Source organism: Chinchilla lanigera, unplaced genomic scaffold (assembly GCF_000276665.1).
Source record: "Chinchilla lanigera isolate Chin_1 unplaced genomic scaffold, ChiLan1.0 scaffold00067, whole genome shotgun sequence".
NCBI classification, from domain to species: domain Eukaryota; kingdom Metazoa; phylum Chordata; class Mammalia; order Rodentia; family Chinchillidae; genus Chinchilla; species Chinchilla lanigera.
Window position 1 is genome coordinate 10,563,052 of NW_004955468.1, and position 10,593 is coordinate 10,573,644.

General features: G+C 34.9%; 1 protein-coding gene across 1 annotated transcript; it reads right to left on the reverse strand.

The window, feature by feature from the left end:
* Positions 1–6,624: 6,624 nt before the first annotated feature.
* Positions 6,625–7,572, reverse strand: LOC102027834 (olfactory receptor 6K3-like). Its single transcript, XM_005400316.1, has one exon. The coding sequence runs from the start codon at positions 7,570–7,572 to the stop codon at positions 6,625–6,627; it is 948 nt and encodes a 315-aa protein (XP_005400373.1).
* Positions 7,573–10,593: the final 3,021 nt, after the last annotated feature.

Below are 10,593 nucleotides of genomic sequence, written 5' to 3' on the forward strand. Positions count from 1 at the left end.
TGTTATTAGAAGTATAAACTCATAAATAAATATTAGAAAAACGTAAGGAAATTATTAGTAACTTGGATAACAAATTCAGAATGCCCATTGCATATAATCTTTTTTGAAAAAATGCATCATTCACATGTACGCAAAATTTGTATTGAAACTTATTTCTGTTCAAAAGCTCCCGCTTTTTCCCAGTCCATTTAAATCTTCCCATGAGTTAAAAAATATCATGTAACAGTGACATATGCATACCCAAGTATCATAATTCATAATCGCTAACTCTTGGATGCAGTCTATATGTCTCTCAGCAGATGAAGGATAAAGAACATGTGTTATTTACACGCAATGGAGTACTAATCACCCATAAAGAAAAACTTGGGTCATTTGTAGGAAAATGGATATGCTTTGAGACCATAATGATAAGTGAAATAAATCAGGCATACAATCTTAAATATTACCTGGTTTCTTTTGTATAGGTAGCCCAAATTATAAATAAAAAGCAAAATAAAAGATAATAGTAAGTAGGGATAAAGATCTTTCTCATATGGGAAGGAGATCAAAAGATGGAGGGAGGCAGGAGGGGAAGGGATTAAAAAAAGAATTAAAAAGTGTGATGCACATTTTCCAGCTCTCTACAAGGGATGTAATCACTATGTTCTGCAAATGTGTACTAATACAAAATGTAACTGCAGTAGTAAGTGAAAAAAAAAATAACAAGCCTTCTGTGGGTTTCATCTACTAATTTTATATTGAAGTTTGGGGCTGATAGTTTAGCTAATAACACTGATTTTCCTCCTCTTTGTGAGTAGAGTTTAGAGTTCTTTAGAAAGAGAAATGATAGACAGGGAACTCTCCCAAATGTAAAGTAAATTCACAATGCTGACTGCCATTTTTATTAGGATTGTTTCAATTCTACTCTCAACTTTCATACATAATTCATTTACAAAAGCTTTATTTTTCTGAGTACAGTCTAATTGTACCTATTAATTACTTGGAAAGTATTTTTAAAAATTGCTGTATTTTTGATATCTTTAACAGCACATATTTTATGTTAATTTTTAGTTATAAATTTATGTGCAAGTTCATTTTGAGTTAACATTTTTAAAACATCTTCATTTTTTGCTTTATATTTTACTGTAGACCTTTTTAAAATAGCCTTGCTTCCCAAGCCAAAAGATGTTCCATTCTCCCCTTGAATTTCTCCCTTGAATTTCCCTTGCCTTCTGTTTTAGTTTCTTTTCTCATTGCTGAGACAAAACACCCAACACCCAGTGTTAAAGGAAGAAAGGTGTATTTAGCTCATAGTTTGAAGAAATTTCAGTTCACAGTCAGCTGGCCCCAAGGCAGGCTACCTTGGCAGAGGGCCATCGCAGAGAACAGTTCATGGCATGCACAAAGTAGCAAAAGCAAAGGGGGAAGAGACAAGACTTTTTCTATCCTTTATGTTGTACACAGGCTACCCACGCCAAAGTGGGTGTAAAACTCTCACCCTTAATCCTAGCCATAGTTATGCCAAACCAATCAGTGGACAGATTTACTAATCTCACACCCTTAATCCCAGCATCACACACTCCAGATCCAGACACCTCTGCTAAAGCCCTATGACTGCATAAGCTTTGAGGGGACATCTAGACACAAACCATAACACTTTGTGATATGAAATGTTATTTTTCCAGAAAGCGTTCTACTTCCTTTGTTGAAAATAACAAATTGAATATTCTTGCCTATATCTCAATGATAAGAATCCATGAACAGAGATGGGCAAGGAATAATGGGTTTTGGATTGGACAGGTGAGCCAAGAATATCTGCTATGGACCTTCTTACCTTATTACTCTGAAGATTATATTTGACTTTAAAAGATCATGCTGAAAATTAAATTTGATTTTAACTATTATACTTTTATAAGATTCTAGAATACCATGTTTATCTTTATAGAGCATTTAGTTGAAAGCACATGGTTACATTTAATTCTATTATAATACATTGCAAACATGGATAATAATAACCTTTATTTAGTATATTAACACATGTTTAGAAAATTTATTAGTTGTAGTCTTTATAGATTTATTCAAAAATTTCAGTTTTTCCATAAATTATAAATCCCATTTACATATTTTAATGGTTTTCTATCTTCAACCATTATACCAAAAATGAAATATGTAGTTGCTTTTAATGAATTCATTTTTATTCTCCACAGAAAGATTGGCAAAAGATGCCTCAGCAATAAACAACAACAATAAAAAGCACTGCAATGGGCTAAAATACAAGGAATTATATAGAGTATATGAGATGAGGTTCTAAAATAGAAACTCTGAATGTTGCCGTGTGTTTAAAGCTTAACAATATTTAGAAAGTGACTTGGCATTATCTATTCAATTTTTAAATCTTGGAAACTATTGTATACTGCAGTTATACATCTAAGAATCTCACAACAAAACTGTAGTTTTCAATTTTATGCAGGGAGTTTCAGTTTGAACTTGTTTATGATTAAAAGTAATTTTTTTGGTTTGTTTGTTTGTTTTTACCGGTACAGGGAATTGAACTCACGACCTTGTGCTTGCCATGCAGGCGCTGTACCACTGAGCTAAATCCCCAGCCTGGACTAAAAGTAATTTTAAAAGTCCAAATTTTCACCAAAAGAGAATAGAAAAATCACATAATGTACAATGATAACACAATATTATGCTATACTTATAGTAAAATAGTATATCTCTACACTGTTATTAGAAGTATAAACTCATAAATAAATATTAGAAAGACATAAGGAAATTATTAGTAACTTGGACAGCAAATTCAGAATGCCCATTGCATGTAATCTTTTTTGAAAAAAATACATCATTTACATGTATGCAAAATTCATATTGAAACTTATTTCTGTTCAATTCATGTTCACTACTTTTCTTTCTTCTCCATACAAAACAATCTTACTTGACAGATATTACCTGTTTGTATACATTGATATAAAGCATGTATTTGTCTTCTATGTACATGCCCACTCAATTTATAGAACTGTAAGGAATTAGCTTCATTTTATTGGTGACTTTTTTCTCAGCATTTTTAGGAATTATTTTTTGTGTGTGCTCATTAGTTTTATTATATTTCTAACATTTTATTATATTTCTAACATTGCTATCATCTTCTGTAGTAGATTGGTAACTGGTGCTCAACTTATAACCCCCAGCTGAACTAAGTGAGTGTGCTACTGGGTGTGGGAGGCCCACCTGAGGACTGCTGCCAGCAGCATAAGAGGCAGACCTGGAGAAGAAGCAGGCGGACCTGGAAAAGAAGCAGGTGGTTGGGAGCTGAGAGAGGCTGTTGGGAGCTGGTAGAAGCTGTGGGGAGCTAGTAGAAGCTGTGGGGAGCTAGCTTTCCTGATGAACTTGGCTGTTTTCATCCTCTGAGGAGCTCGGGGCCTCGCTGGCACTGAGAATGGCTTCGGTTCACTTTAGGGGAGCTCTGGTCCTCACTTTGAACATCGCTTCTTGGTTCCTGAGGGGAAGATGGTGCACTGCCGGCCTCCTGGAAAATCTTGCTGCATTGGCTTCCCTGATGGCAACTCGGCCATCCTGATCATTGGAGGAGCTCGGGACCTCACTGTTGCCGAGGATGGCTGTGGTACTTTTGGGGGGAGCTCTCATTCTTCTGAGCATCACTTCCTGGCTCCAGTGCAGATCCCTCAGCCTGCTAGCACAGGTCCTTCATCCTGCTGGGACAAACTTTGTAGATTCCACCACTGACCTTTGGGTCTTCCCAGCAGATCTGTGAAACAGGCCTGCATGAGACGTTGTCATGGACTTTGGGCCTCCAGTTGGATTCGTGGGAGGCATTGCTATGAGCTATAAATATTCAACTGGACTCATGTAGGACATTGTTGTGGGATCCAGGCCCTCAGCTGGATTCCTTGGTCTTAGCATGTGGACAGATTTCCTGCACTCTTTTGTATACTGTTCTTTGGGTGACTATTATAAATAATCAGATAAAGTATGTGTCCTGTATTATATTGTTCCCCTTGCAAAATAAGCCCCAAACTAACACACCTTCTAAAATATTTCTCCAACATGTGGAGTATCAGTTGCTCCATAATAAGTCCCAATTGCTTCAACTACTGCACCTCTCAAACATCTAAACATGTGTGATGCCCAGGTGTTACAAAATGATATAGGAAAGAATGCAACTTCTGAAGATAGAGGCCCTTATATTTTATTTAACCACTCCTCATTCACTTTCAAATTGACAACATCTGCTCTATTTTTTTAAGGAATTAATAGTAGTTATTATATTACATATTGTTGTAACAATGAAGTTGCTCAGATTGCCAGATGTAAGAGTACAAGATTGATCACATCATTAAAGGGAATAAGAAAATAATAATTTAAAAGAATATTAGAAACAATACATAGTTTCACTAGAAAGGATTGTAGGAATTCACCAGTGGTTGTTATACTGCAAATTGTTGTCTATTTCTAAATGCTCTCAAATCCCTTTAGTATGTGTAATTTCAATTCCATGAACATACTAGGTTTAATCCTGCTACCGCCTAAAATAAAGTTATTTAACATGTAGAAGGGCAGGCAACTTTTCTAAATAACTGTACATTTGATGGAAATAATCTTTCTGATAGTGTGGGCACTGTTTTAAAAATAATTAAAAATTTAATTCTGAAATACAACTCATAGCATATCTTAAAAATCAAGAAGTACACAAGCATTTGCTCTAAAATTTCTAGAATCTCAGAATGGTAATGTATAAGTTGAAATCTTTGTATAACATGGTACAATAATTTATCAAATGTTTCACACACAGGTATTAAAGCAACAATCATTTCACTTAGTGCTCCAAATCTGTAAGTCAGCTGCACCTGGAAGAAGTAGGCTGGACTTCCGGCTCTTAGTTCTGGGTTGTGAAGCCCAAGCGCCAAGTTTCAGGCAGGTAGAGTCTGGTCAGTTCCATGTGTCTCTCCTTCACTGAACCAGAGTGACTTTGGGCATGGCTTTCTATAGATTCCAGGCTGAGAGGGAAGCAGCTACCTAGAGCAAATCCAACTATGAAAGAACACACTAAATTTCAGGAATGCCTATTAACATGCCAATAGCCCAATAAGAATGAAAAGTCAGTCTAATATCTTGAGGCAAAATAGTATATTCTACTCACTATGAGTTCAGTCATTGCAAGGATGTGGAGTTATATAATTCTGATGAAGATGTGAATAACTAAGGCTATAACTCAGTTAATTCCAATCTTTTACTGCAATAAGGATGCAATTTAAACTTGCCAGTGATAGACTTGATATGCTCCATAGCTCTTTATTTAGGACGTGTATCAGTTGCTGTTCAGTTGAAATTGTACAGAAAGCATTACATGAATCCATTATTTGCACAACTATTCATAAAAGCTGTATTTTTATAAGAGGTATAAACATATTTGCACATTGTTCTTTAATAAATCAACTTCTTGAAATTTATCATGATATATTCTTAATGGAAAGAACTTTATGCAAGAACACGATTATTGCCACATGTATAAGAATGGTGATAGTGGTCCAGGCCTGTAATTCCAGCCCTCGGAAGGTTGAAGCAGGACAATTGCCAGGAGTTCAAGACTAGCCTGAATGACATAGCAAGAACTTGTCTCCAAAGACCAAAACCAAAACAAAAAGAATGGTGACAGGTATAAAACAATATAAGGCTTCAAAAAGGAGAATTTGTATGTCAAATCAATTAAATTATGCTAGTGCCTGTAAATTCTGTGTGAATATACAAATAAATCTTAGTATATAATTTTAAGTTTTCAGAAATATAGATTGTAAACATATATATCATATAATAGCTACTATAAAAGTATGTATTTTAGCCCTGCAGTGGGAGGGAAAAGAGACAAAATAGTTTTACATTGGTGAATTTAACAGTTAATAGCTTAAATTGACTACAGATTTCAATGTATATGCACTTATGTCTTAACTTTTTTGCACTGAAGTTCCCAAAGATAAAAATATGACGTGTTCATTTGCCTCTTTATAGTTATTAACACGATATCAAATACAGTCCATGATGTCTTGTTCATTAAGCATTACATCTAGATTACACCAGTACATATATATGTCTTAAATAAAATCAGGAGACTGGAAAGTAAACAAAGAGAAGATGACAAAGTATGGTCTGACCACAAGGAGTCTTTCCTTCTTGTTAATATCAGGTAACATATTACAAAGGTTTAGATAAATAACTTTGATATATTAGAGTTAATATGTACACCAACCCCAGCACATGGATTTTATTTAAAACACTAAGCCTATTGTGAAGTAATATAGATATCAAAGATGGGAAGTAGACTAAGTAAACTAAAGTTAATACACATGAATATTACTAATTTTAATAATTAACAACTTTTAAATTAAATAGTAAATTAAAAACAAAATTTAGAAATACAGAAGCTATTTCATTGGCCCTAGAAATTAAGTCATAAAATTTTTATTTCTGTTACCTCCAGAAATCAGCAGAGGAATTTCTTTGCCAGTCTATACATGGCTCATTAGATAGGAAAGTTGGACTAAGTGTACAATCTTTTATATTTTAGTCTTTCATGGAATCAGCATTGTCAGAAGAGGTTCCATTAGGACAAAAGAACTTGAACCTAAATTATCTATCACATACATTAAATACCTTTTGAGAGCAAAAGAGTCTGTTAATTGCATCTTTCATATCCTTATTTCTTAAGCTGTAAATAATAGGATTGAAAAATGGAGCAAATACAGAGAATGTCAGAGCAATGGTGGTGTCCCAGAATGGCAGGTAAGTAGTGGAGAATCGAAGATACATGAGGGATACACTGCCAAAAAACAACAGGAAAACTGCAATGTGGACAGCACATGTGGAGAAAGCCTTTTTACGGCCCTCCAAGGAAGAGATGCCCAGGATGACAATGATAATTCTAATGTAAGAAATAGAAATAATGAGACTTGTTACGAGAATGGCAAGTGCGTGAATTACATCTTGCACCAGGATCACAGAAGCATCTGTACAGGCTAAATTCAATAGAGGGGTGAAATCACAGAAGATCTGATGGATTTCATTGGGGCCACAGAAAGGTAGTGTAGAAATCCATACAATCTCAGGTAGAAGGATGAGGAAGCCAAAGACGCAAGAGCCTGCACAGAGCTGAGCACATAGTCGCAGAGTCATTATGGTCTGGTAGTGGAGTGGGTTGCAAATGGCAACATACCTGTCAACAGCCATGACAGTCAGTAAGGTCCCTTCCGTGTTCCCTAGGGAATGGAAGAAGTACATTTGCAAGAGGCAACCAATGAAGGAAATGCTCTTCCGTTCACTGACCAGATTGGAGAGCATCTTAGGGATGGTGGTTGTGGAGTACCACATCTCAAGGAAGGAAAAGATACTGATGAAATTATACATGGGAGTGTGAAGATGGGTGTCCCACCTTACAGCAAAGAAGATCATCAGGTTTCCAATCACTATGAAGATGTAGATGAAAAGTAATGGGAAAAAGTAGAGGAGGCCACCATCCTGGAACCAAGGGAATCCAGCGAAGATAAATTCAGTCACTGCTGATACGTTTCCACTCTCCATATCCCTCGCAGAACTACCTGTAAATGAGTGAGAGGGAAGGCCCAACTCACAGAGAAGAAATCAAAACTAAAATATCATTTTAGTTAGCCGGTATTTTTGTGCTTTGACATTTCCAGGTATCATATTCAGGAGAGAATAGTAGGGGTTCACATGAAATGCATTGAGCCTGAATTCTCACTCTGTCCATTATTAATTGGATGACAGACAAGTTATATAATCTCATTAAGCTTCAGCATCACCCTCCAGGACCAAAATATGTCTGTACTGAGTTGTGATAATTAAATGAATTAGTATATGAAATGATCTACTATTACTTCCTATTTGAAGTATTTTCTTCAGAGACCAGCCTCCTGAAAGAATATTAGTTTTATCTTCTTCAGATCTTCACAAGCACTTGCCAAGTATCTTCCTTCTAGATTTTAGAAAACTTTCTGTCTTATGGAGCAATGACATGAAAATTTTAAAACAAAAGAAGTGTTAGCCTTTTGCTATGGTTACATTTCAACTCTAGAAATTTCTGATTACTAACCCTTGAAGGTTTTTTCCTCCAGTCTCATGAAACTACTGTTTCTGAATATTCTCACTACCTATGGGAATCTTCCTCTCAGATGTTTCTTTATTTTAAATCATTGTATTGTGATTTAATGTGTTAAGATTTGTCTTCTTTATTCTATGTGCAGATGGGTCTGTATTCCAAGGTCTTGGCCTTTAAAATCATATCCTTTCACATTGTCTGTTGTGAACACATACTCCCTGTAGTTTGCCAGGCTTTTTGAAAATTCTAGCTCTAGCATAGGTTTTCACATATCTAATATACTCCTCTGTCACTCTTTCAAGCTGAACTGTGGCAGTTTTCAGAGATCACCTTAATGCATCCTAGACCATTGCCTCAGTGAAGGTTAGTACTGTTCCTGAAATGTTTGCTTCCTCCCTCTTCTTTATCTAAATATCTCCCTGACTTTCATCAAGTCTCAGCTCAGCTACTGTTCCCCACAGAACACATCTAACTGATGCTTCTGCTCTCTCTCCTTATCCACATTCACAGACACATGCACTCATCCAAGTTTGTCCTTGTCTATGTGTTCTCCAGAGGGCCTCTCCCATAATCTTTAGTATATTCCTTTTTAAAAATTATTTTAAAGGAAAAAAACAATGGTACTAAACTTCAAAACAATGGACTGGGGATGTAGCTCAGCAGCACAGCACCTGTCTGGCAAGAGCAAGACCTTGAATTTGATTCCCGGCACCAAAAAAAGAAAAAAGAAAATTCAGAACACAATTGTAGCAGAGTAACAATGGTTAGTATATTGCACATTGTTATCATCAAAGTTATTGCTCTTTTTACAAGATATAAGTATGAAAAAGTAATCAAACAATATAGGTACAAATCTTTCTTTTCAATGAACTAATAGCAACTACTAGTATAACTATATTAACTATCTTATATATATGTATATTTTTTTCCTTTTCCCTTCTTTCTTTTCTCCTTACTCTTACTATATTTCATTGTAACTCACTATTTGTCTAACTACACTAGATTGTGAGGTCACATTAACACAGGATTAGACTTTATCTTTCACAAACCTTGATTGGTATTAGGCATTTCAAAGTAGCTTCTTTTAAATGAATATATTTGAATCATGCCTAAAAACACAGCTAAAACTTAAAAATCTACATGAAAGACATAAAGGAAGGAAAAGTATAAACATTTACATCTACCAAGTGCAGTAAAATATTAATAATTAGCTATTATTTACAGTAAAATTTTATGGAATCAAGAGCTCCAAAGGTGGGACTTTCTCATAAATCCTAGTCCAATGTCACAATTCAAATATCCCCAAGTATTCATTGATTGAATCTTTAGCATTCAATTAATGAGTTTAGAAAAAAATCTCAGAGACACTAAACTCACCTCTACCAAATGCAGTAGGGCTTTCTGTTTCCCTGGGTCTTCGTATTTCATTCTTTTAACATCTCTGGAAGAGCTGTTATAGCCATCAGAGAGGAATTCTGAAGGGAAAAGGAGCTGCAGTGAGATTTCATTCCCTGATAACAGAAGGCAGTCTCTTCCCTCATGGGGAGAACTCAAAAAAGATTATGTTCTGCACCTTCTCCTCATTAGATCTTCAGGAGAAAACTGTTATTGCTCCAAAGAGTATTTAGAGATTCTGTGGGACATTGTTTCTCCCTGTCTCATCACCATTTTCACTAAGCCAGCCTCTCTGGCATAGAGTTGAGAGAGTATTGTCCCAAAGAACAGCTTTCATAGGCCCCTAGGCTTATGGGAAAAGAAGTGAAAAAATATTCAGGGTTATTTTCTGACATTAAAGTATAGTGGATAAATTAATAAATGGAACACAGAATGATTTCCATTAAAATTTTATCACTTGAAAAAACATGCCAATTTTTAAAAAAATGGAAAATATCAAATTTTATTTCATGACCAATATGCACAGAGTTCTGTCCAAATTTCAGTACTAATTCTACTGAATTCTTGATATTTTTCACTTCTCACCACAAAATAATAGCAAAAATTGATCTTTATTTTCCTTCTTGTATATGACTCCTTTTATCCATTTTTAAATTTTTGTTTAATTTTTACCCATTTTTTAAAAATATCTATAATTTTCTGTTCACTTCTCTATCAAGAGGAAATATACCCAGCAGCTTTATGACCACATTTATTTGCCATCACAAATTGAATTATTTACTGTATGGGAAGAAATGTCATCATTAAACATTATTTTTCTAATTTAATAAACATTTTGCCCTTCAGAAGTAAACCCAGTGAAATTTATATGTATCTGGTAGGATGAGAAATTATGAAAAATGATTTAGAAATCAAGTAACAAACTCTCTTGGTACGCCCTTGAAAATGTGTTTTTTAAAAGTATTGATCAAAATCTACATATTAAAATTTATCACACAGCTTCAACTACCCAGTGTAATATAAGAACTGGAATACACAAATCTAGCAGTTCTGATAGAAAGTTCTTGAGATAAGAAGGGAGAAAATAGAAG